Here is a 27,739-nt window from a genome sequence, read left to right on the forward strand (position 1 = left end):
ACTGTAGACTATATTATAGAAATCAAAAGCTATTTCCATGTGAAAATGTTATGGGATTTTGTCCATTGGTTTTGTTGGTAGGCCTCAAATAGCCACAATAGCCACAATAGCCTCAGTGTTCACTGTAAACGCACACCGGAAGTTGCACGAAATTCTCACATTGTTCAACTTTCCGCTCACAATACCTAAAATCTGCTCAGTGCCCCCCCCCCAAAGATTTTAGGGAACATTGGTGTCCACTACCACACACAACTGGGATGCTCAGTGACAATGGGGAATTCCATAGATAGAAGCATGGTAGTGAGGGAATGTGTTCAACTCCATTTCCCCCACGCTGAGAGCCTTGTGCTGTTCCAGCAGTCCAGCTAGGCTCTCTGTTTATTTGTGTGCTCAAAGACGCAGACCAACAGGAGCCAGTGACACACACACACACACACACCACTGAGGGGACATCATCTATCTACAGTGTCTACACAGAGTACACACTCCTCTACTGCCCGCTAGGTCTGCTTCCTGTTTTCATTTTTGCCATGTGAAAAATATTGACATACTGGTATCATCACAGCCCTAGAGGAGAGTCAAGCATACTTCTACTGAGATGGTCAGAGCTACACATGTGAGTACTTAGAGGAGTCTTCTATTGACTCTGGTACATGGAGGCTCCCAGCACACATGATGTTACCAGCATCTTCCAAAGACAACTAGAAAGGCCTGCATGGACTAAGTAAATGCATCCATCACTGTGGCACAGAGACCCCATTCCTAGCATTCATTCACACCAGGCTGTCTAGTCGGAACTGTCTGCCACAAGGGACTGAGTCATCCAAACGTCATCCCTTTTCATACCAGTGGCCATGTTCTGATAATAGCACAGGTCAGGGAAATCAGACAGGTTCACATGATGGCATGGGTTTATTATCTGGTGTAACACCATCCAATATGTTAACCATCCAACATGTTAACCATCCAACGGTGGCACGAAGAGTGCCCTTTTAATTGCTACCAAACGTGCCAAAAGGGACACTTCAAGAGACAGATTTTGAGTCAATTGAGGAAGAGTGGTTGGCCTTGACATCAAGTCATTGATGTTAATTACATTTGACACTGGTGGAGGGAGATAGGCAATCAAAACAAGCCACTCCTATCAGGCCATCTTTCATGAGACTGACAAGCTGGAGGATTGCACTTTGTCGGGTCCACAAGCCGACACGTTACTTTTAAAAAGGCTGTAGACAGAGAAATAAAGCAGGTCAGGAATCCTGCAGCCGGTTTCTCACAATAGCCCCATTGATGGGATTTTGCGTTACAAGCACAGGCTCTTATACACTGTCTGTGTTGCAGCGCCTAGCGCTTGGGAGGTTTCTGGGCTTCTCCAAATGCTAATCGGTCCCAAAGCTGTCTCGACAAGACCCTTCTTCTCCTCCAACACTCCCACATACTGCAGCTGACGGGAAAGAGAAAAATTCTCCCTCTATTCCTCCACTCTCTCCTCCCTCTGCAGGCGCTGAATGTGCCACTTGACTTTGCTTACAGCCACCCTCTGTGTGTGGACCACGTGCGGACGCCCCACAATGATGCTCAAAGCATTGCCATTAAGGGGCCCGGAGAGAAGTGAAATGCCAACACACATTTTTTTTTTCGGAGGGCCATAAAGAGAAAGAATGTTTGGCTGTGAAAAGAACAACAGTGGTCAGTCACAATGGCGAGCCCGGGCCTTGGCGCTTTCCTCATGCCGACGGGCAGGCGGGCAATTTAGAAAAGATGGACAGGCCTCTAACCAATGGACGGACAGGCTGGCGCGTGGCCTCGTAACGTCAACACTCCAGAGTGGAGTATTATTGTCCGAGAGGAGCTTACCAAACCCTGGCTACCCAAAGGCAGAGAGCAAATATGTTTTCACTTTAGATGACACCATGTTTTCGTCTACTTAAACCATTGTTTCTTTGGCCGAATTCTCAGAGTTATTCTCAGAATTTGCTTGGGGCTCGTCTTCTCTCCGCTATGCCAGCGGACATTAAAAGCGACTTTGCTTTTCGTATACATCCATGGCAAAGTTTAAGCCTGTAATTGCCATTCTTATGTACTAAGCCGGACCTTTGCATCTGAAATGGACCGCAGAGAAATGCAGTGTAATAGGAAACATACCACTCCGATAAAAATGCTGCAGCCTTGAAATGGCCTCTCTGAAATGGGGTTGGAATTCAGAGTTTCTCCGAAATGATTAAACTCATCTGTACACAAAATCTCCCCTTCCAGACCCCAAAAACCTTAGCTGAACCCTTCATTCAAGGGAGCTAAACTCAATTCCTGACAAACCCTGTACGGGATATTAGAAAATCGGGCCCAGTTTGATGATTTATGTGAAAGGGAGCGTTTTGAACTCCAGTCCACCGCCGAGTGTGGCTAAATGGTAATAGAATGAGGCATTCCTGACATGAATTGAGCTGAGAAGTCAGTCAATGTGGGTGTTTGATGCGTGTTAGGGTTGAGACGGTATATGAGATGTCAAACATCCGGACCGAGCCCATGTCCTAAACCACCCGTTGAAGAGTGATTCATGTAAACCTTCTAGGTAAATAAAGGATGTTATTTTCTGGAAAAATAATGAAAACAGCCCCGACAGGTAATCCTTTCCTTAACTTAATTGAGGAGGAGACACCTCAGACACAGGATGACCTGGTGAAGAGAAAGACAGAATCATAAAGGGAGAGAGAGAGAGAGTTCTATTTGGGGATGACCAGTGATTCATTTCTGCACCTCGCCTCTATTCGCCTTCCTGTCTGGGAAAGGGAGAAAGAGGAGGGGCCAGCTAAGAGCAGGATTCCCAAGAACGATTTCTTAAGAAACGTATAACTCGTCATCCAAGAACTCAGTACCAGGTAAATCTGATAAATCCTTAAGCTATACAATGGCTGCATAACTATGCCCAGAATAAGAAGCTGCTTTTAAATGGTGATGGTAAAAGAAATCCCATTCTTTTTCATTGCTCAGATTAAAATCTAATCATGAGTGGCGCAGTGGTCTAAGGCACTGCATCGCAGTGCTAACTGTGCCACTAGAGATCCTGGTTCGAATCCAGGCTCTGTCGCAGCCGGCCGCGACCGGGAGACTCATGGGCGGCGCACAATTGGCCCAGCGTCGTCCAGGGTAGGGGAGGGAATGGCCGGCAGGGATGTAGCTCAGTTGATAGAGCATGGCGTTTGCAACGCCAGGGTTGTGGGTTCAATTCCCACGGGGTGCCAGTATAAAAAAATATATATATGTATTCACTAACTGTAAGTCGCTCTGGATAAGAGCGTCTGCTAAATGACTAAAATGTAAATGTAAATGTAAAAGTCGGATCAAGGGCTTTCCAGAAAAGAGTTCTGAGAAGAGTTGGCATTTTCACGATCACGCTTTGCTCTCCACACACTTCCTTTATCTCTAGTGACCATCCTTTCCTCTATGCTGGCTTGACCCCATTTTAACTTTGTGGGCCTGGGTGGCACATCAAAGTTAGAGGGGGTTGAGTGTGCCCCAGGCCCTGTGACTGGGTGACAAGCAAGTCACCCTGACGCTCGCTGCCCAGCGCTGCTACTTATAATACCCCTGCCACCTTCTCCCACTCACGGCACAATAGAGAGGGAGGGAGATCACTGATATGTCCACAGGCACATCCAGAGAGACAGACGCCAGCATAGACATGCTCACTCACCCACACAAATGCTCATGGGCCACCACACACTAGCACACAAAGCAAAAGTGATAACAGTGTAGTCACAGGTAAAACTAAGCACAAAATATACCTGGGCAGCTTGTTTCCTTATATTGTTTATCTGTTTATCCATATGAAGCTGTTATTCAATGCATTTCCATGGGCATAATAGCAGTAAGGCCAAATTCAATGTTTCATCAAATATTTGTTCAATATATTTTACCTTAATATACACTGCTCAAAAAAATAAAGGGAACACTTAAACAACACAATGTAACTCCAAGTCAATCACACTTCTGTGAAATCAAACTGTCCACTTAGGAAGCAACACTGATTGACAATACATTTCACATGCTGTTGTGCAAATGGAATAGACAACAGGTGGAAATTATAGGCAATTAGCAAGACACCCCCAATAAAGGACTGGTTTTGCAGGTGGTGACCACAGACCACTTCTCAGTTCCTATGCTTCCTGGCTGATGTTTTGGTCACTTTTGAATGCTGGCAGTGCTTTCACTCTAGTGGTAGCATGAGACGGAGTCTACAACCCACACAAGTGGCTCAGGTAGTGCAGCTCATCCAGGATGGCACATCAATGCGAGCTGTGGCAAGAAGGTTTGCTGTGTCTGTCAGCGTAGTGTCCAGAGCATGGAGGCGCTACCAGGAGACAGGCCAGTACATCAGGAGACGTGGAGGAGGCCGTAGGAGGGCAACAACCCAGCAGCAGGACTGCTACCTCTGCCTTTGTGCAAGGAGGAGCAGGAGGAGCACTGCCAGAGCCCTGCAAAATGACCTCCAGCAGGCCACAAATGTGCATGTGTCTGCTCAAACGGTCAGAAACAGACTCCATGAGGGTGGTATGAGGGCCCGACGTCCACAGGTGGGGGTTGTGCTTACAGCCCAACACCGTGCAGGACGTTTGGCATTTGCCAGAGAACACCAAGATTGGCAAATTCGCCACTGGCGCCCAGTGCTCTTCACAGATGAAAGCAGGTTCACACTGAGCACGTGACAGAGTCTGGAGACGCCGTGGAGAACGCTCTGCTGCCTGCAACATCCTCCAGCATGACTGGTTTGGCGGTGGGTCAGTCATGGTGTGGGGTGGCATTTCTTTGGGGGGCCGCACAGCCCTCCATGTGCTCGCCAGAGGTAGCCTGACTGCCATTAGGTACCGAGATGAGCTCCTCAGACCCCTTGTGAGAATATATGCTGGTGCGGTTGGCCCTGGGTTCCTCCTAATGCAAGACAATGCTAGACGTCATGTGGCTGGAGTGTGTCAGCAGTTCCTGCAAGAGGAAGGCATTGATGCTATGGACTGGCCCGCCCGTTCCCCAGACCTGAATCCAATTGAGCACATCTGGGACATCATGTCTCGCTCCATCCACCAACGCCACGTTGCACCACAGACTGTCCAGGAGTTGGTGGATGCTTTAGTCCAGGTCTGGGAGGAGATCCCTCAGGAGACCATCCGCCACCTCATCAGGAGCATGCCCAGGCGTTGTAGGGAGGTCATACAGGCACGTGGAGGCCACACACACTACTGAGCCTCATTTTGACTTGTTTTAAGGACATTACATAAAAGTTGGATCAGCCTGTAGTGTGGTTTTCCACTTTAATTTTGAGGGTGACTCCAAATCCAGACCTCCATGGGTTGATAAATTTGATTTCCATTGATAATTTTTGTGTGATTTTGTTGTCAGCACATTAAACTATGTAAAGAAAAAAGAATTTAATAAGATTATTTCATTCATTCAGATCTAGGATGTGTTATTTTAGTGTTCCCTTTATTTTTTTGAGCAGTGTACTTCACCCCCCCAACCCTAACCCTAGCTTGACTAGTTTATAAAAAAGTTGTCGAACTGACTGAATAAAGTCGAACTTATATATCCTTCCCATTCTTAAATCATACAATGTAGTTATATGTCCATGGTATCTCATCGGGACATTTAATCTGAAGATCTCGTTTGTATTTTTGATATGAAGTCCATCAGGACTTGCCAGACAGTGACGTTAAAGTGAGTGACCCGTCAGTAGCCTACTGAATTGCATCGGTGAGAGAGCTGTTTATTTGGCTCCCTCATTTGCATAATGGTAGGCTTTTGGCCAATTATCTGCAGATAAATTTGAAAACATTTGATGAAGATGGTGAATCCTCCTCACTGCAGGAATAGTTGGGATAGTTGAGAGAGCCTCACACTGGTCCAAAATATGATAAAAGAAAACAGATTGTATTGTTTTAGAAGCTAATGATACTTATATGGTATTTTCAAAGATATTGACATATACTACATGACCAAAAAGTATGTGGACACCAGCTCGTCGAACGTCTCATTCCAAAATCATGGGCATTAATATGAAGTTGGTCCCCCCTTTGCTGCTATAACAGCCTCCACTCTTCTGGGAAGGCTTTCCACTAGATGTTGGAACATTGCTGCAGGGATATGCTTTCATTCAGCCACAAGAGCATTAGTGAGGTCGGGCACTGATGTTGGGCGGTTAGGCTTGGCTCACTGTCAGCGTTCCAATTCATCCCAAAGGTATCCGATGGGGTTGAGGTCAGGGCTCTGTGCAGGCCAGTCAAGTTCTTACATTTACATTTTAGTCATTTAGCAGACGCTCTTATAATAATAATAATCTTATCCAGAGCGACTTACAGTTAGTGAGTGCATACATTATTTTTTGTATTTTTCATACTGGCCCCCCGTGGGAATCGAACCCACAACCCTGGCGTTGCAAACGCCATGCTCTACCAACTGAGCTACATCCCTGCTGGCCATTCCCTCCCCTAACCTGGGCGACGCTAGGCCAAATTGTCTTCCACACCGAACTCGACAAACCATTTCTGTATGGACCTTGCTTCGTGCACGGGGGCATTGTCATGCTGAAACAGAAAAGGGCCTTCACAAAACTGTTGCCACAAAGTTGGAAGCACAGTTGGAAGCACTAGAATGTACACTGTAGCGTTAAGATTTCCCTTCCAAATAAGGGGCCTAGCCCGAACCATGAAAAACAGCCCCAGACCATCCAACAGTCTGGATCTCTTGTTTCAAAGTGTTTAATTAAGTTCAACTCATGAAATAATGAAAGGGCTCAAAGTGGATTTTCTAACAAGGAATGCTACATAACAGACCCCTTTTCCATCACATGGCTATTAAAGACATGCTCTGGAACTTTGGCGACTTCTAAGTATGTTTTAAACCTTCTGCTTTGGGCTGGATGTGTCAATGTGTAAGTTCATACATGCATAATCTACTCTATGAGCAGAATTACTGTTTTACCTCCATTAGCCACGAAATCCCTAGTTTGAAAGCGACTGTTTTTCTGGAAGCTGTGCTGCGTCATTTTCCCTCCATTTTTCCCCACGTGGGCCAGCCCACTAGCAATTCGAGTTCTAGCCAATGAGCTTCACCCCATCGCCATTTGAGTGACAGCTAGCAAGATGCACACACAGCAGAGCGAGAGAGAGAGAGCAATGACGTGGTGCACATATCTGCATATGTGTGACAATTTTCGGGGGACCACTTTTGGCTCATGAGCACTACTTTTAGAACTACTGGCTAAAAAGTATACAAAAGTACCGGAGAATATCTTTAACCACCAGAGTATGTAGTGGTAGGGAAATGTGGCATCCCAGTGCCGCTTCATCTGGACATCTCCACAAACAAACACTCATATCAGGGACACACCTCAACACAATGGTTGGGCCTGTGGACATCGACCACAGCTCTGTACTAAATTGCTTTTATGAATTTTATTCACATTTTGTGCCACAGACTCTGTGGACATTTTGTTTGCTCTGTGGGAGCCTGGTGGAGCTCGCCTCTCCTGCTGATTCATCCCTTAGTCACAACGGTCCAACACCTGAGGGATGTATGTAACTAACACACCCACCCTCGGGCCCTGGTGCTTCACACATCTTCACACACAGAACAGATGGGTAGTGCTGGACCAGTCCAGGGCTGTTCCCACTGGAAAAACATGTCCATATGAGAGGCGAAGGCAGAGTATGCCTCAGTGAAACATCACCACCTGGACTGACCAACACTCTCATCCCCACTTGAGAGAAAACATGCTTTACTACATGGTGGACACTGGACACAGCAATGACCAGGGTATAAAAGTGGTCACTGCTCGTACACTTTTTTGTTCAGCACTTGTACCAATACTCTGGGAATCACTTATACATTATGAAATACACCCAGCAGTCCCAGTAGTCGCTGGATACTATAGTCAGAGTGCTATGTCAATGTGCCAACAATCATGGTTTATGAGGACACCTGACATTGAGGGGTATTCACACGAGCCACAATTGTTGTCCTGTAGACCTCATAATAGCCCTGTATAAAGGGCCCCCTTCACCCTCTCTGCTCCATCTCCCCTATCTGGAGGTCATACGGTTTGTCACAGACTCAATAAAGAGCTCCCTATCAGAGATAGACCACATTCTATTGGGAAATAGATGGCTTTTCAGCAGCTTTATAATTTAGAGCGCTTTAGGGCCTCTTGGCAAATAACGGCAGCGCTATTGAATTACAAGAGTACTCTTTCCACCAAAATGCCTCCTGAAGGATTTAGCTCAGGGACAAAAGGATCCCTCTGAGGGAAAAGACGACTGGGAGAAAAGTGTTTTCCTACTGTTAGCAGTGCAATCAAGATTTTACAGACAAGTTGCGTATGTGATGGAAATATAGTATTTACAATATAGTATTAACAATCGCGTACGGAGGGAGAAAAGCAAAAATACTTAATTCAAGGGCATCGAAGTTCAAAAGTGTTCCAGGGAAAAAAAGCTACTCTTCTTTTGTGGCCAAGTATTTAGAGGCTTATTAGGATTTTACATAAAGGGAATCACACGCATTCGCTTTAGAAAGCGCTTTTATCTCAACACGTAATTGCGACGAAATTACAATAATTGTCCCAATTAAAGTAATCCCGAATGAACATTATGTCATCTTAATGTTTCAGTACTTGGGAGAAGAGGCTTCCTAATTAGCCCAAAGTGCCTTGCCCGTATTCATTTCAAGTGTCATTAGTTAAAAGTTTTGAAGCGCTCAGAGAATCGCTTGAATGCCTGGATCCGGGCATGTCTCTGAGAGGCCAATTGTTCGCTGGATCAATGAGGGAGGGGAGGATTGTGACAGCGGCAGATTCAGAGAAAGCAGAAAACATAGACGAAAGCATCAGAGTTAAATACCTTCCTGCTAAAGAGAGAGTAGCCAGGGACAGCTTAGTGATGGAGACTGAGGCCTCTGGACAAGCAATAACCCCTATCTGGAAGTTTAAGAAACATTGTTCTTGTACTGGGATGTTGTAATCTACACTGAACAAAAATATAAACGCAACATGTGTTGGTCCCATGTTTCATGAGCTGAAAAAAAAGAAGATATTTTCAATAAGCACAAAAAGCTTATTTCTCTCAAAGTTTGTGCACATATTTGTTAACATCCCTGTTAGTGAGCATTTCTCCATTGCCAAGATAATCCATCCACCTGACAGGTGTGACATATCAAGAAGCAGATTAAACAGCATGATCATTACACAGGTGCAACTTGTGCTGGGGGACAATAAAAGGCCACTTTAAAATGTGCAGTTTTGTCACATGACACAATGCCACAGATGTCTCAAGTTTTGAAGGAGCGTGCAATTGGCATGCTGACTTCAGGAATGTCCACCAGAGTGGACCATAAGCTGCCTCCAACGTCATTTTAGAGAATTTGGCAGTACGTCCAACCGGCCTCACAACCGCAGACCAGGTGTAACCACGCCAGCCCAGGACCTCCACATCCGGCTTCTTCACCTGCAAGATTATCTGAGGGGGGGGTGATGAGGAGTATTTCTGTCTGTAATAAAGCCCTTTTGTGGGAAAACTAATTCTGATTGGCTGGGCCTGGGCCTGGCTCCCCAGTGGGTGGACCTAATACATTTATTTCAATTGACTGATTTCCTTATACGAACTGTAACTCAATAAAATCTTTGAAATTGTTGCGGTTATATTTTTGTTCAGTATAAATTCATTGAATTAGTAAAAACAATGTTTCCTATGTGAAATAATAAGAAATAAATGCAGAAATGTTTTGAAACATGCTCTCAGTGCAAGATACAGTGGGGAGAACAAGTATTTGATACACTGCCGATTTTGCAGGTTTTCCTACTTACAAAGCATGTAGAGGTCTGTAATTTTTTATCATAGGTACACTTCAACTGTGAGAGACGGAATCTAAAACAAAAATCCAGAAAATCACATTGTATGATTTTTAAGTAATTAATTTGCATTTTATTGCATGACATACAGTGAGGGAAAAAAGTATTTGATACCCTGAAGATTTTGTATATTTGCCCACTGCCAAAGAAATGATCAGTCTAATTTTAATGGTAGGTTTATTTGAACAGTGAGAGACAGAATAACAACAAAAAAATCCAGAAAAACGCATGTCCAAAATGTTATAAATTGATTTGCATTTTAAATGAGGGAAATAAGTATTTGACCCCCTCTCAATCAGAAAGATTTCTGGCTCCCAGGTGTCTTTTATACAGGTAACGAGCTGAGATTAGGAGCACACTCTTAAAGGGAGTGCTCCTAATCTCAGCTTGTTACCTGTATAAAAGACACCTGTCCACAGAAGCAATCAATCAATCAGATTCCAAACTCTCCACCATGGCCAAGACCAAAGAGCTCTCCAAGGATGTCAGGGACAAGATTGTAGACCTACACAAGGCTGGAATGGGCTACAACACCATCACCAAGCAGCTTGGTGAGAAGGTGACAACAGTTGGTGCAATTATTCGCAAATGGAAGAAACACAAAATAACTGTCAATCTCCCTCGGCCTGGGGCTTCACGCAAGATCTCACCTCGTGGAGTTGCAATTTTCATGAGAACGGTGGGGAATCAGCCCTGAAATACACGGGAGGATCTTGTCAATGATCTCAAGGCAGCTGGGACCATAGTCACCAAGAAAACAATTGGTAACACACTACGCCGTGAAGGACTGAAATCCTGCAGCGTCTGCAAGGTCCCCCTGTTCAAGAAAGCTCATACAGTGGGGGAAAAAAGTATTTAGTCAGCCACCAATTGTGCAAGTTCTCCCACTTAAAAAGATGAGAGAGGCCTGTAATTTTCATCATAGGTACACGTCAATTATGACAGACAAATTGAGAAAAAAAAATCCAGAAAATCATATTGTAGGATTTTTAATGAATTTATTTGCAAATTATGGTGGAAAATAAGTATTTGGTCACCTACAAACAAGCAAGATTTCTGGCTCTCACAGACCTGTAACGTCTTCTTTAAGAGGCTCCTCTGTCCTCCACTCGTTACCTGTATTAATGGCACCTGTTTGAACATGTTATCAGTATAAAAGACACCTGTCCACAACCTCAAACAGTCACACTCCAAACTCCACTATGGCCAAGACCAAAGAGCTGTCAAAGGACACCAGAAACAAAATTGTAGACCTGCACCAGGCTGGGAAGACTGAATCTGCAATAGGTAAGCAGCTTGGTTTGAAGAAATCAACTGTGGGAGCAATTATTAGGAAATGGAAGACATACAAGACCACTGATAATCTCCCTCGATCTGGGGCTCCACGCAAGATCTCATCCCGTGGTGTCAAAATGATCACAAGAACGGTGAGCAAAAATCCCAGAACCACACAGGGGGACCTAGTGAATGACCTGCAGAGAGCTGGGACCAAAGTAACAAAGCCTACCATCAGTAACACACTACGCCACCAGGGACTCAAATCCTGCAGTGCCATACATGTCCAGGCCCATCTGAAGTTTGCCAAAGACCATCTGGATGATCCAGAGGAGTAATGGGAGAAGGTCATGTGGTCTGATGAGACAAAAATAGAGCTTTTTGGTCTAAACTCCACTCGCCGCGTTTGGAGGAAAAGAAGGATGAGTACAACCCCAAGAACACCATCCCAACCGTGAAGCATGGAGGTGGAAACATCATTCTTTGGGGATGCTTTTCTGCAAAGGGGACAGGACGACTGCACCGTATTGAGGGGAGGGTGGATGGGGCCATGTATCGCGAGATCTTGGCCAACAACCTCCTTCCCTCAGTAAGAGCATTGAAGATGGGTCGTGGCTGGGTCTTCCAGCATGACAACGACCCGAAACACACAGCCAGGGCAACTAAGGAGTGGCTCCGTAAGAAGCATCTCAAGGTCTTGTAGTGGCCTAGCCAGTCTCCAGACCTGAACCCCATAGAAAATCTTTGGAGGGAGCTGAAAGTCCGTATTGCCCAGCGACAGCCCCGAAACCTGAAGGATCTGGAGAAGGTCTGTATGGAGGAGTGGGCCAAAATCCCTGCTGCAGTGTGTGCAAACCTGGTCAAGACCTACAGGAAACGTATGATCTCTGTAATTGCAAACAAAGGTTTCTGTACCAAATATTAAGTTCTGCTTTTCTGATGTATCAAATACTTATGTCATGCAATAAAATGCAAATTAATTACTTAAAAATCATACAATGTGATTTTCTGGATTTTTGTTTTAGATTCTGTCTCTCACAGTTGAAGTGTACCTATGATACAAATTACAGACCTCTACATGCTTTGTAAGTAGGAAAACCTACAAAATCGGCAGTGTATCAAATACTTGTTCTCCCCACTGTAACTATTGGTTTGCCTTAACCCAGAAACTGAATACAGTTTCTGATTGAATAGTGTGATGTTGTGAGAGACAAAATGAGCAATGGAGAGACATATGGGCCAAGGCTTTATAGAGTAGTGGAGAAAATTATTTTTTGGTGCTTGACACGCATTCCTGGCCTTCTGTTTCCAGTAAGGGGCTGTGTGTGTGTGTGTGTGTGTGTGTGTGTGTGTGTGTGTGTGTGTGCCTTGCAAGTGCCTTGCTAGTGTCTCAGGGTCTGATTAATTACAGTGATCCTCAGAGGAGCGTGGGGTGACATATGTTCTTGTGCCGCACTGCACCTATGTGAGAGCTTGGGGGCTTGGAGGTGTGTGTGAGGAAGGGACTGGGGGGATGGGGGGGGGGGGTGTACAGGTACTGAGCCAGGCCTGTGCAGGTACTGCAGGGGCATCCTGGCACAGACAGGGCACCAGATGTCAGAGCAGACCCAGGACCCGGCTCCGGCGTGAAGGACTGACCAAACAACACTTTTCAAGCTACAAATCCAATTGGAGCTCCCGAAATAGACTCCCTGAGGATCTGACTGGGCTCAAACTTCCCCACAGATCCCGGATACCGACAGCCGGAAATCTCTACTCGTGTGCTTTTGTGATCGCCAAAATAGTTTCCATTTGCTGCTTTCCGGAAGCTTGCTTTTTTTGGTGCGATGCTGAACATAACATACCACTCTCGAGTACTGATCTGAAGATATGTATTCCTGGTCTGAAAAAGCAAAAACAGAACCAAGCAGCAGCAGTTATTCATCTGTACAATGACCAGAGGGATCGCATCTCCATAAAAAACTGAAATGAGACTGCTGCTTAGAACACCACAACTCACAGACTAATTCAATTTGATCAAAACAACAATAATACGCCATCTCGATTCAAATAGTAAACCTGACAGCTATAAATACTGGAACTCTCCGAAACACTTTCCGTAAGTGCGTTTAGGCAGGCACTGCACGCTGGCTCGCAAGTGAGACAAATATGTTGGCCGTTGCTGTGTGTGTGTGTGTGTGTGTGTGTGACTGTGGTTTGGAGCTTTTAGCTATTTTGATAGCCTGTTGGTGTGATAACAAGAAAGCAGGTTTCTTTGTTTTTCTGTCTTTTGAGAAGTCAGACACATGCTACGTTTATGGTAAACCATTAGTGAGAAAGAAGGATTCTGTTGCATAAGGACATTGTGACAGTTACACCGAAGAACATAACTAACATGACTAGGCTATATAGCTAATATACTAATAAGACTGTAAAATACACTGAGTGTATCAAACATTAGGAACACCTTCCTAATATTAAGTTACACCCCACCCACACCTTTTTGCCCTCAGAACACTCAATTCGTCTGGGCATGGACTCTACAAGGTGTCAAAAGCGTTCCACAGGGATGCTGGCCCATGTTGACTGCAATGCTTCCCACAGTTGTGTCAAGTTGGCTAGATGTCCTTTGGGTGGTGGACCATTCTTGATACACACAGGAAACTGTTGAGTGTGAAAAACCCAGCAGCATTGCAGTTCTTGACACACTCAAACCGGTGTGCCTGGCACCAACTACCATACCCCGTTCAAAGGCGCTTAAATCTTTTGTCTTGCCCAGTCACCCTCTGAATGGCACACATACACAATCCATGTCTCAATTGTCTCAAGGCTTAAAAATCATTATTAACCTGTCTCCTCCCCTTCAAATACACTGATGGAAGTGGATTTAACAAGTGACATCAATAAGTGATCATAGCTTTCACCTGGATTCACCTGGTCAGTCTATGTCATGGAAAAAGCAGGTGTCCTTAATGTTTTGTACACTCAGTGTATCTCACATCACTGTCTTCCAAGTACATGCTGCTCTCTGTGGCCTACATGGGCTGCAATAAACCTTACAGAGAGAGAGCCCTCTGCCTTATGACTGAGATGTGGAACGACAGTTGACCTATGAGGAGTTGACTCACCCCCACATACACTTCAGCAGTAATCTATTCACTTATTAGATGCTTGGGGGAAATGAAGTGCTCTAGTCTAGAGACAACTGAGCATCACACATCCCCCCAACAAACTCCCCAGTCATGTTACACTGACAAACCCTTCATGAGGGGTAAAGATAGCAGTAAAGATAGTTTTTTTGATTATGCCGTAAACAATTATCTAAATCGCTGTGGTCTGACAACCATTAAAATTGACGGTTGAGCAGAAGAGGAGATAGCAAAGTGGTGCTGGTTGAGTTTCGGTTGAGAGAGAGGATGCCGTGTTGACCTGACCGCAAGACCACCGTAAAAACAAGAAGCAGCTCTCTGTTCCTACAGGGAGGCAGGGGCCTGAGGTTGAAGTGAGGCAAGCAACCGTCGAGAAAGACAGGCAAGGCAGTGTGACTCACCCGGCTATACAAAAAGAATGGGAGCCCACGTGACGTGCTGCCTTAGAAGAAGAGCTTCAGAGAGAGAGAAATAAAAAGAGAGGGGGAAAGAGAGAAAGAGAGGGAGAAGAGAGGGGGGGAAAGAGGGGGGGAAAGAGGGGGGGGAAGAGAGGGAAAGAGGGAGAAAGAGGGAGAAAGAGGGAGAAAGAGAAAGAGAGGGGGAAAGAGAGGGAGAGGGGGAAAGAGAGGGGGAAAGAGACAGTGCATTGATGGAGGGGGGATAGCCTAACATTTCAGATTATACCTACCTGATACCTGCAGGTCAAACTCTTTGCTTAGGAGTCCTTCTAAAGCAGTTTATTTGATTATGCCGTAAACAATTATCTAAATCGCTGCACATTATAAAGTCTATTACACTGAGGAAGGCGTCAGCTTGACGTTGAAACGTCAGTCACCTGTACTCATCCTGAAAAATGGACTAAAGTTAGCAAATAAGAAATGTATCTCTGCCTTTTTTGTTGAGTACTCCAAATCCTCTCTGTCTCGAATTAGTATTTTTGGACGTTTTTCTTGCTAAGCCCTTTTGTTGGATTTTTGTCGCTGTTGTCGAGCACCACTCCCACCTTTCTTTGTTTGCTGTAGCACGGAGGCCTTCCTGAACTCTCATCCATTAAACTATTACAGACTACTGAGGTCCTTTAGATGCGCTGCCTCATATATATTTGTCCTGAGACATTTATTCGACCAGAAACTCAGTGAAGGATGGGGATGGAGGGGGAGTGGTGATGACTGTGTGACACTGAGTGCCGGTGACACTTCAGCGCCCCAGGAGTCCTGGGCGCTAGTGTATTGTGACAGAGTGGCAGAGTGCAACCTTTAAAGGCCAGCTATTGATGCAGAACAGCTCCAATCCTAATGACTCAGACTATGTGCTGTCCCTTCCCCTTGTCCACACTCTCATGCCTAGTTAACCAGTCACTGGCTGTGCTTCATACACTGTATAATTTCAATCAACATATTAATAATGATATGCTTCTTATTTCAATGCATTCAGCTACGTGATCCGAATACAACGTGGTAATTCAGTCTATTTAGTGGTGTTCAGAGAAACCTTCGGGTGTCCTTACTACTAAATGATGTGGTGGTTGAAGTGGATATGAAGATTCTCTGCTGCACTCTACTGGTCAATATGATTTTATCATGACAGAGTATTCATCTTACATTTTGAGGAGCGCCTGTGTCTGGGTTTCCGTTAGCCCGTAATAGCTGGCTTTTGCCCCCCCCCCTCAAAAAAATAATGAAAAGCTGATCAAATAAAATCTGCGCCGGCTAATTGACCTGGAGAATAAAAAAATCCCATTGCAAAATTCTGCTTTTTAGCCTATTCATTGATCAAATACCAGTCGATGTAAACAGCTCCTGTTACTGCTGGATTGAAACGTGCTTTTATATGCCCAATCATTGCGCAACAATTCTAAATTAAATAAAATGTTAAAATCAGTTTTGATAACCAAGATTAAAAATAGCAACAACAAAAAAAATCTTAACTAGTAATTGAAGCGCACTTCACATTGAAGTGCATATAACCGTAGGCAGGCTTCAGTACGTCACACACCACTTTGCAATGAGCTGGAGGCAGTATGCATTTTGAAAACATAGACTTAAATGTTTGAAACCTAAACGTTTTACTACATATTATGATGCATGTTTATCTTGCTTCAAAGTAGCCTAGCCAAAATACGACCGAACTTGGAGGCAATTATTTTATAAAGACTTCCAAATGCCATTGAAACCAGTAGCCTATTTTGCTCATGTTCTATTGGTTTTCAATTCAACTTTCTTTCATTGTCCAGTAGCCAAAAGGCACATTCCTAGTCATATTAGCATCCCATCCTAGTCATATTAGCAACCCATCCTAGTCATATTAGCAACCCATCCTAGTCATATTAGCAACCCATCCTAGTCATATTAGCAACCCATCCTAGTCATATTAGCAACCCATCCTAGTCATATTAGCAACCCATGCTAGTCATATTAGCAACCCATCCTAGTCATATTAGCAACCCATCCTAGTCATATTAGCAACCCATCCTAGTCATATTAGCAACCCATCCTAGTCATATTAGCAACCCATGCTAGTCATATTAGCAACCCATCCTAGTCATATTAGCAACCCATGCTAGTCATATTAGCAACCCATCCTAGTCATATTAGCAACCCATGCTAGTCATATTAGCAACCCATCCTAGTCATATTAGCAACCCATGCTAGTCATATTAGCAACCCATCCTAGTCATATTAGCAACCCATGCTAGTCATATTAGCAACCCATCCTAGTCATATTAGCAACCCATGCTAGTCATATTAGCAACCCATCCTAGTCATATTAGCAACCCATGCTAGTCATATTAGCAACCCATCCTAGTCATATTAGCAACCCATGCTAGTTGTTGCATCTTTAGATGCCTCTTTCTACATTTTTCACGGATATTTTCATCAGTCTCATGGAACCGCTTGCATGTGCAGTGTGATTTTGACAATGGTGTTTTCCTGCTAATTGCATTATGGAACGAACATTCACACAGTCTACTACCTTGTGCATATTGTTGTGTTTATATGTGAAGAAATAATAGTTTATCAACGTTGTAAGCTAAACATTCTGATCTGTTGCATCGAACTCATCGCTTTTAAAAAATATATGTAGCCTAGGCCTACTGGTTGGATGGATTTAGGATCTATCGTCCCACAACTGTCCCAGAGTCAGTTTGGAACAGTTTTCTCGTACAGAAAGACAAGCTGACCAATAGAATAGGTACGCTTTTCTACTATGGGGGATAATAGATTGACATAGACTAGTGATTTTGCTGTTCGTTACTTGTCTTGTTCACTGAGGAAAAGTAAATGTGGACAGTTATTGTAATATCTTCAAAGTGCGCATCGGAATTCGGTAAGAAGGATGCATCCTGGAGTTGCATGTTCTGTTAAGATAATTTACTGTTATCTAAATGTGATTCCTGTCATTCTGAGCACCGTTGGTTTGACACCCTAATGAGGTTCTGCACCCAATGCATATGGGTCTGGTCAAGTTGTCACATGTCCGGCGCCACATTTTCCTAACGGAAACCTTGGCGTGTGTGGTGTAAAAGGAACCAGAAATAGATCTTAAACGTGAGTGTCTGCACGTCTGCTTGTGTGTGTCTGCCTGTGCATGCATGCTTGTTTGAGTGCAGATGTGTGTGTATGTACCTCTCGTAGATGGTCTTCAGGGTGACCTGGTCTGAGATGCCGTCGGTCTCCTCCAGGAAGAGGATGAGCCAGGAGGTCCTATAGGGCCACTCCTCCGTCATGTTGATCCACGACGCCAGGCGGTCCCAGTTAAAGATGATATGATTGGCCCTCAGCAGACGACCTGGACATATCACACCCAATGAGATGTCAGCGACAGTTTCTCTGAGAGTGGAGGGACTCTGTGTGCAGGCTTTTGTTCCTGGCCTGCTGTAACACACCCACTTCTACTAATCAGCGGCTCATTGCTGAAGCCATTGTGTTAGAGCAGGACTGGAACAAAATCATGCACACCTAGTGGCTATCAAGTACGAAGGTTGGCCACCCCTAAGCGACTAATAACGCTTATAAGTGCCATGCTGGTAGCACACCCCTCCGTCCTTGGGGTAATATAAAAGGTCATAGGTCATCTAATAGGTGACGTGTTACCTGTATGGCTCAGTTGGTAGAGCATGGAACTTGCACCGCCAGGGTTGTGGGTTTGATTCCCGGGGCCACCTATATGTCTGATAAATGGAATATATTACCTGTGACAGAGACGATGTTGAGCAGCCTTCTCATGGTCTGGGGGCTGATGTCACTGAACCAGTCCTCAGTGACCAGCAGCTTGGTCAGGTCGAAGGACATCTGTCTGGTGACGGTCCTCTGAATCTGCCTCCTGCGGTATGTGTCCTACACACAGAGGACACCTCAGATTAGCCTAAATACAATCTTTATACTGTTTGTAAATCCCCTTGGCCTTTCCACAATCCTTAGTGAGTGTTTTTCTTAGTTTGTGGCACATTATATAATTAGTGTTGGCCTTGTTTGACCTGTCCTGTGCTCTACATTTTACGTGACCCTGTGACCGAGTGGGTGACCATCTCATGATGGCATCATCACCCTGTGCAGTGTATCATGTGACCATGTGTGTGACCTCTAGTCTTACATTAGCTGTCTTTTTCTCCTTCTTCCCACTCTCTCCATCCTTCCTTCTTCCCACACTCTCTCCATCCTTCCTTATTTCACCACTCCACCCATCCCTAACCCACTAACACACAAGGGCATCTGTTACTGAGCCCAATTAACAGGGAGATCAACTGGAATGTCCCGTGTTGGACACAGAAATGCACTGTGTGCTACTGACGTAGAGCCATTAGATAGGAGATAACTATTTTGCTCATCTAGTCCACAGTAAGACAGAGTAACTTTCCTTACGCAGTTAGACAAAAGTGTATTAGTGTATTTGGATCCCCACTAGCTGTTACAATAGCAACAGCTGCACTTCCTGGGGTCCACTGTAACGTGTACACAGGGAGTCAGGAAGCAGGTGCAGAAGGTGAGTTTAATAATAAGAGACATGAAGATGATCAAAACAGGAGTAGCGTGCTGAACGTAAACAAAACCAATACTGCCTGAAGACTGAGGCTACTGAGGGCTAAATAAAAGGAGAGTAAATCAGGGTGATGATGAAGTCCAGGTGTGTGCAATGATGGTTGCCAGGTGTGTGTAATGTGGGTTGCCAGGACCGGTGGTTAGTAGGCCGGCGACGTCGAGAGCCGGAGCGGGAGTAGGCGTGGCATCCACATAGCGTTGTACTTGTGGTTCATTAAACTATGAGGATACATATCACTTCTTTCTGGATTTTCTGTCAATCCAAAATGAGTGGAATGCTGTATCTGCAGGACCACAATAGGTGCTGATTTCTGAACAGTACAGCAGTGGTTACAATAGGAGAAAGCTCCTCAGAACACCACCACCAATAAGCTGACTTTGACCTCACCGGAAGAGGGAGTGAGTGTCTGGCCAGTTATAAGTCAGTATTGGATCAGTAAGGAGGAGAGTGATTAGCTCTCCTTTGATCCTAACTTAGATGTTTTGGACATGCTCCAAAATGGAATATGATTGGTGAAAGTTGATAGTTTTTTTCTGAATAACCAGACTATCAGGAGCAATTGTTGAATTTTGATCATGAAAAGCCACCAAACAAGCAAACTTACTTTGATCACATTTGTTCACATCAGGCCAGAGCCAAACGCCCATATTGTTTACAAGCCTGAGCTGGCCTCCCATGCCATCTTGTAAAGATAGACTTGGCTAAAGATCCACAACTCTGCAATTAAGCAGCTGAGAGACAGAGAGCTTTTTTTCTCCCTCCCTCCATCCTCCTTCCATCAATCCTTTTTAGCGCCGCTTGTAAAGAGAGCCCCTCACTGCTTCCTGGCAACCGACGAGAGGGCCAACAAAAAGAAGCGTGCGCCGAAATAAAAAAGGACCCAAATAAAATAACAAAAAGAAAGAAAAAAGGGAAATAAACCAGGCGCCCAAACAAACAAACTAAATGTGGTCCTCGCAAGGGGAAGGAGGCAGAGCCACTTAGCCTCCCGCCTGCAGCCACGGGTGCCAGCGTTTTGTCACCGGGACCCACTGCTGCTCCTCCCTGCCATTAGGAAGTGTGGCATCGCAGCAGGAAGGATAAACAGACATTGCTTCAATTACCAGGCAGAGACTCCTCCACAACGGAGACGCAGACACTGGCTCTTTTGCTCCTCCACCCCTCTCTGCTATGTTCAGCACAAGGCAGGAGGAATCTAGCTAGGCCCCTGTGCCTGTGGGATTTGGTGCATCATCTCACCCGTTCTATGTTAGTCCTCTCCATCTGTGTCTATGAGAAAATAAACTTCTGCACCACTTCAGAGGTATTTCACTGAGCTTTCATTGCCAGGACAGATGACCAATCTCCTCAGGCTCCTTGTTGGATCACTTGTCTTTGTGCCAGAACTCTGCAGGGAGAGACCTCTACAGGACCTCTGCAGGGAGAGACCTCTACAGGACCTCTGCAGGGAGAGACCTCTACAGGACCTCTGCAGGGAGAGACCTCTACAGGACCTCTGCAGGGAGAGACCTCTACAGGACCTCTGCAGGTAGATCTATGGTCTAGCCTTGGTATGAATAGACAGACAGGGGAGAGAGGGGTGGATGGCTGGAAGAGCTTACTCTGCGGTTGAGGGCCGTCTTGCTGCCAAACTTGGCCTGATCCGCCAGACTGTTCGAGGACAACTTCCTGTCCATCTCCTCATGCCATCCTGTGAAGAGAGGAGTGGAAAAGGAGTGAGAGAGGAGGGGAGAGAGAGAGAGAGAAAGAAAGAGACAGGACAATCAAGGGATGTCTCATCACAACACCTGATTTAAAGAATCAACCTATTCAGTGAACACATTAAATGATTCCTATTTCCTACTGAATCATAGCAAGATAGAATGTTAGAGCCGTAACCTAATGAAACCCATAGTGATTGTGTGTGTGTGTGTGTGTGTGTGTGTGTGTGTGTGCGCGCGTGTGCATTCCTGCAGGCCCGCCTATGCATATGTCTTGCGTACCCTCAGGGTTGACCAGGTCTCCGTTGGGAGTGGGGGTGGCCATGCACAGCTTCCTGGTGGTGCTAAGGCCCCGGCTGTTGAGAAAGACAGGCAGGTGGACAATGTTCCTCATGTAGTCGTGGCCGTTGATGTTGGAGTCCTTTAGCACGCTGTTCAGGTTCTGGTTGATGGCCTTGATGATGATGTGGGGGTCGCTGGCGAAAATAGAGATGAATGGGCCTTTGGAGAACAGCACCCTCACCTGGTGGAGGGAGGGAATAGCAGGAAGATTTAGACCCATATCCACAAAGCCTCTCAAGAGTAGGAGTGCTGATCTAGGATCAGGTCCTCATCTGGCCATATAATCTTATTCATTATGATCTAAAAAGTTTAACTGATCTTAGATCAGCACTCCTACTCTGAGAAGCTTTGTGGATACGGGCCCTGGGTGCATTCACTACTGTGATCATCTGTAGTATACTGATTTGGAATGATAAAAGCCTGAAATCCATTGAGCATGACTGGTGAAAACTACTTGACATCACCTTCTTAATATCTGTCAACTGTGTCCACCATTTGTAGTTTCTTGTTAGTTTGTGGGCTTCTGTTGATCACATTCCTGTTGATCACATTTCTGTTGATCACATTTTGTTTCTAAGGCGCATGCAACAACAGTTCCACTGGGGAGACTCCCTACTACTAGTCTCTCTAAATGACTGTTGTGAGACCTGATGGTCAACAGACAGCACACAAAGTGGGACTTTCCAAGCTGATGATGAGAGACATCGTCCAAGTGTCACAGGATCCTGATTTGTGCTTTATTTACAGTCTATTAGCTACAGTGACCACCCTCGGGCGGTGTGTGTGTGTGTGTGTGTGTGTTTGTGTGTGTGTCCGCAGCCAAACAACTATTGACTTATACTGAGTTTGCCCTGTAATTCACTTATAGCTGATCATCACTCCTTCTGTACCTCTTCATATCCATGTACTCATCATATGAATATAGCACTGTTAGATCATACATATATCTATCTGCATTAACAAATGGAAAAATATTTAGTTTACTGAAAAATGTAATCTGCTAATATTCGTATCAAAATCAGAAACAAAAAGATGAGAATTTAAGAGGGCCTCGTTGGTTAATTTGTGCCACAAATGGGGCATTTGAGAGTTAGCTGGGAAGGAGGCGCTGGTTGGTTCGCACAGAAGATTTCATTAGCACACAGGAGGCTGTTGAACTACTAGGGGGATTTACTTGTCCCCAAATAATAACATTTAGCAGGAGGAAATTATATTACCACAGCTGGGAAGAGGAATTTGAACTAAGTGGAGCCTTTAAAGGGGGCGGAGGGTTAAAGGGGGTGGCTACTGTATATGTGCTTTGTGTCCATAGTCAATACTATTTGTACTTTGTGAAAGAGGCTTTGAAAGCTAAATCATGGTAATATGTTATTTTACGACTCTATAGGCACTTTTTCCCCATGAGTTTGACTTTGGTGCCAATGGTTAATTTCCAATGAGTCATTGGAAATGACTTAACCCTGGGTGGTTATGGGTAATGCCTTAACCATGTGTAGTTATGAGTAATGACTTAACCCTGGGTGGTTATGGGTAATGACTTAAAGGTACTACACATAGGATATTTTTGGAATTTTTGCATTGTAATTTCAGAAAATATCCATAATATATCTGCAGTAATAGTGGAATGGTAGTGTTTCACAGTATTACTTACCTGCCAGTGTTGGCTGTGATATTCGCCTATTGATTTCTCCCGCCAGAGCTGCATCTGTTTCAGTTTATGTGAGAAAACAAGCACTGACTAGTGTAGGGAATCATTGTACCATCTAAATTGCTGTGAAATACATTTTCAATAATAGCAAATATCGTTTTTACAGCTGTTTGAAGCTGGTGGACCAAAACCGAAAGTAAACAGCTCAAGCGCGAATCTCCGCCATTTTACCGGGAAATGGGATACGGGGGAGGGGGCGATTTGTTTTAAATGCAGCCTAGTGCTAGGTGAATTGCAAGATATTTCACAGTGATTTAGATGGTACAATGATTCCCTACAGTATTCATTGTTTGTTTTCTCACATAAACTGAAATTGAGCGAACAGTGTAGACTTTTAGCAACTAGGACATGACAGCCATTTCCAGTAGATAACACAGCCACAAAGTCAAAACAGCTTTCCCATTTTGACAACAGATGCCGCTCAGGTGGGAGAAATCAATAGGCGAAAATCGCAACACTGGCGACTAAGTAACTGTGAAACACTACCATTCCACTATTACTGCAGATATATTATGGACATTGTCTGAAATTACAATGTAAAAATTACATGTAAAAATCTTCTGTGTAGCACCTTTAACCCTGGGTGGTTATGGGTAATGCCTTAACCCCGGGTGGTTATGGGTAATGTCTTAACCCTGGGTGGTAATAGGTCATGTGTGTTTTGTCATGTAGCCATTGTTACAAACCGATACACACAGCACAGGCACACACACACACACACACACACACACACACACCGTGTCGAGCATCTGCAGCACTTTGTCCTGTTCGCAAGCATCCAGGCCGTCAATGATGACCGCCATGCGGGTCTGGTTCTGGGTGAAGCCGTCGATGGTCTTGGCCATCTTCGACATCAGCTCCACCTCCTGCTTCAACACCTGGCATGGAGAAACCAAACACACACACACTTCATCAATCACTACATACAGACATATTGCAGATGATTGCTTCCAATTAAAAACACAGTTTCTCTCTTCTTTTTTTTTTTTACATTGAGCTCCTAAGCGTCTAACATTATCATGTAACTAAACATTTGTGAGGAGTGGGACTGCCCCAGTAAAAATAATAAGAGTATTTACACTACCTTCATGAAGCCCTCACTCTTGAGCTTGTGCATCTTGTTGGCAGCGCTGTGCAGCCTCTTTCTCTGAGAGTTGAGGACGGAGTCAGCCACCTGCCACCAGGTCCTACAGTTCAACAGTAGGGCCATGCCCACCATGCTGGCCATGGCGATCAGCACCGCGTTCACCTTCAGGTTGTCATGCTGCACCTTCATCAAAAATAAATAAGGTCCGCACTCAAAAAGTCGTTTTCAATTTGTTTGTTTTTTCCATGTACAGGGGAATCATACACAGACCTAAGTCACACACACAGTACTGCACATACTTGACATGGTGTGTGTGTGTATGTAGGTACCTTGAAGATGGCCAGCAGCGCCATGGCTGTGATCAGGCAGCCCAGAGTCACAACAAACAGCATGAAGCTGGGCACGCAGCACGTCTTCTTCCACTTCTTACCTGGGGGGGGATTATGGAAGCCAAAATGCATGACAGAGTGTGCATTATTAGGGCCGGGACGATACCAGTATTGCGATACTTGTTAGTATCATGGCAAGGAAACAAAACACAAAACAGATGTAACTTATTTAGGGAAACAGCCCTAACGTTAGAAACAAACATCATTATGTTGTCATCCAGAGTCACATGTATTTATTCTCCAAGCTATAGCACACAATATTTTACACACAGCAGGTTTTTAAAGGACCAAAGAGTTTGGTCTGCTTCATGTTACATTTTTTGCCATGGAAAAAATATTGCGATACTGGTATCGTCATAGCCCTATGCATTATAGGGAAATAACTACGCCCTTCCAGTAGACAGACAAAAGACATGAGGCCAATGACAGCCACATTAACACTGACTGTACCCCTACCTAGTCACTTTACCCCTACCTACATGTACAAATTACCTTGACTAACCTGTACCCCCGCACACTGACTCGGTACCGGTACCCCCTGTATTTAGCCTCGCTATCGTTATTGATATTTTATTGTGTTATTATTATTTTGTTTTCTACTTTAGTTTATTTAGTAAATATTTTCTTAACTCTATTTCTTGAACAGCATTGTTGGTAAAGGGCTTGTAAGTAAGCATTTCACAGTAAGGTCTACACCTGTTGTATTCGGCGCATGTGACAAATAACATTTTATTTTGACAGAGGTAATAAGACAAGGTTCTAAAGGATGTCCAAAGTGGATACAGAAGGCAGTACCTTGGTTCTCCTCGTTCTTGAACACCCTGAAGAGGCGGGAGGCCATGAAGCCAAACTCCCTCTCACAGGCGTCAGACAGAGTGGCTATCATCTCTGCCATAGACGTCTCTCCTCCCACACTTGACAGACGGTTGTAGTCTGTGAACAGGAACCTGACACACACAAGGTTAATTGAATATTATTTTTCTATTCAAGGCCGTACACATCAAGGTGTAAGTGTTTATATGCGTGTGTGTATTACCTGACAGGCAGGGCGCGGGTGGTCTGCTCAGGGAGCTCGGGGGGGTTGACGAACATGAGTTTAAGAAGTAGCTCCAGGTAGCCCACCTGACGGGCCAGACGGGTACTGAGGACCCACGCCCAGTTCCAGTTCTCCCCCTCACGATGACCCCCATAATACACCAACACTAGAGAGAGAGCGAGACCGAGAGAGAGCGAGACCGAGAGAGAGCGAGACCGAGAGAGAGAAGAATATATAATATTTCTGATTGACCATCAGACTTTCACCCACCTACGTTGACATCCAGTGGCTAGAACCTTAAAAATGTAGTTTTATTTAGTGAAACACTGTACGACTGCTCAAAACTAACAGACCAATGGCGCCCTCTAGTGATATAATACGTGCAACTTTCCCTAACTGCAGAACACCCAGGCTAGGGCCTAAACTTATTTTACCCATTCTATTCTATACTATTCTCTTCCGATCCACTCTACTCTACTCTATAAGCATCTCTACTCTACAAAATATGATCGTCTTCCACTCCATTCTATTCTAGTGTTTCTCACCAAAGAAGACGTAGAGCAGGGCGAGGAGGCTGAGGGAGACGGCGACGGCCAGGCGGGAGTCGACTGTGAAGCCCAGGACCAGAGCTACAGAGCCACACAGCAGCAGGGTGAGGAACACCACCAGCCAGGAGAACCGGAACAGAGGTTCAATCTGCTGGCCCGCAAAATTCTTCATCTCATCTGTAGGAGGGGGGGGGAAGCAGGTTATACATAAGAATAGGCAAATGCAAATTAGTTAGGGCCTTTAGCTGGTCCTGCCTAAAATGGGGACCTACAAATGAGGCACTAAGGCAGAGAACTGGGACTGAGTAAAAATTAAACACATTGTACAGGTAATGTCCAGAACTTTACTAAATAGGCTGACATGTTCACTTTTAGATTGATATTGCTGTTGTAGTAGTGAAAAGTATTTTCTTATTTTTACATGAGCGCTTTGAGACGCTTCAGCTGAAACAAAAACAGGTCCTCTCTTACCCTCCAGTTTCTTGAGCAGGAAGGACTTGCCGCTGCCCCACTGGGCGTACAGGCCCACACAGATAGGCGGCTGCATGGTGGGCTCACTGAGGATGTCTGCTAGGGCACTGCTGTACAGATCATACCCCAGCATGTCACCGTCAGACTCAGAAGGAGACAGGTGCTCTGAGAGATAGGGGGAGGGAGAGAGACAGAGAGAAGGGAACGGAGAGAGAGAGAGAGAGTGTGAGTGGTCATAACTTGATAAATACCACAATTTATCCAAAATAAGAGTGAGCGAGCTAAACCTTCAGAGTAATGATTAATATTAACAGGTGACTTAAATAATAGCAGTTGAATGTTATAATTTCTTTCATAATAACAGGTTCAAATTCAACACTAGAGTACTTGTAGACGATATCGGTCTGTCTTCGTGATAAAGTATCATTTCTCACTGGCTCCAAATATCTGGGTGAGGATGCTTTTCTGGTGGGTGCAGTCGATATTGTAGGGCGTCTCGCCGGCCTTGTTGGGCCGGTAGAGCAGGCGGCCATCTTTTGGGTTCCTCAGGAGGAGCTCAGCCAGCTTGCGGCTCCGCCCTCTGATGGCAATGTGAAGAGCTGTGTCTCCTTTCTGGACACGGTGAGAGAGAGATGAGTAGAGTATAGATGATTAAAGTAGAGATGATTAGAGTAGAGATTATTAGAGCAGAGTAGAGCAGAGCAGAGTAGAGTCGGGGAGAGAGGTGATTACAGTAGAGTCGGGGAGAGAGGTGATTACAGTAGAGTCGGGGAGAGAGATGATTACAGTAGAGTCGGGGAGAGAGATGATTACAGTAGAGTCGGGGAGAGAGGTGATTACAGTAGAGTCGGGGAGAGAGGTGATTACAGTAGAGTCGGGGAGAGAGATGATTACAGTAGAGTCGGGGAGAGAGGTGATTACAGTAGAGTCGGGGAGAGAGATGATTACAGTAGAGTCGGGGAGAGAGATGATTACAGTAGAGTCGGGGAGAGAGGTGATTACAGTAGAGTCGGGGAGAGAGGTGATTACAGTAGAGTCGGGGAGAGAGGTGATTACAGTAGAGTCGGGGAGAGAGGTGATTACAGTAGAGTCGGGGAGAGAGGTGATTACAGTAGAGTCG

General features: G+C 45.0%; 1 protein-coding gene across 4 annotated transcripts in view; it reads right to left on the reverse strand.

Moving 5' to 3' along the window:
• The window catches only part of LOC121539402 (kinase D-interacting substrate of 220 kDa B-like), a 105,599-nt gene that overhangs the window by 54,592 nt on the left and 23,268 nt on the right, over positions 1–27,739 (reverse strand). For all 4 annotated transcript variants that reach the window (XM_041847883.2, XM_045207530.1, XM_045207528.1 and 1 more), the window contains exons 12-23: positions 27,054–27,231; positions 26,620–26,784; positions 26,146–26,325; positions 25,601–25,766; positions 25,360–25,511; positions 24,505–24,605; positions 24,173–24,358; positions 23,826–23,966; positions 21,321–21,561; positions 20,940–21,028; positions 18,491–18,635; positions 17,925–18,087 (exon numbers count right to left, since the gene is read on the reverse strand). In XM_041847883.2, the coding sequence (XP_041703817.2) occupies positions 17,925–18,087; positions 18,491–18,635; positions 20,940–21,028; positions 21,321–21,561; positions 23,826–23,966; positions 24,173–24,358; positions 24,505–24,605; positions 25,360–25,511; positions 25,601–25,766; positions 26,146–26,325; positions 26,620–26,784; positions 27,054–27,231 (1,907 nt within the window). The remainder of the gene's footprint in view (positions 1–17,924; positions 18,088–18,490; positions 18,636–20,939; positions 21,029–21,320; positions 21,562–23,825; positions 23,967–24,172; positions 24,359–24,504; positions 24,606–25,359; positions 25,512–25,600; positions 25,767–26,145; positions 26,326–26,619; positions 26,785–27,053; positions 27,232–27,739) is intronic.

This window comes from Coregonus clupeaformis, chromosome 25 (genome assembly GCF_020615455.1).
Source record: "Coregonus clupeaformis isolate EN_2021a chromosome 25, ASM2061545v1, whole genome shotgun sequence".
NCBI classification, from domain to species: Eukaryota; Metazoa; Chordata; class Actinopteri; order Salmoniformes; family Salmonidae; genus Coregonus; species Coregonus clupeaformis.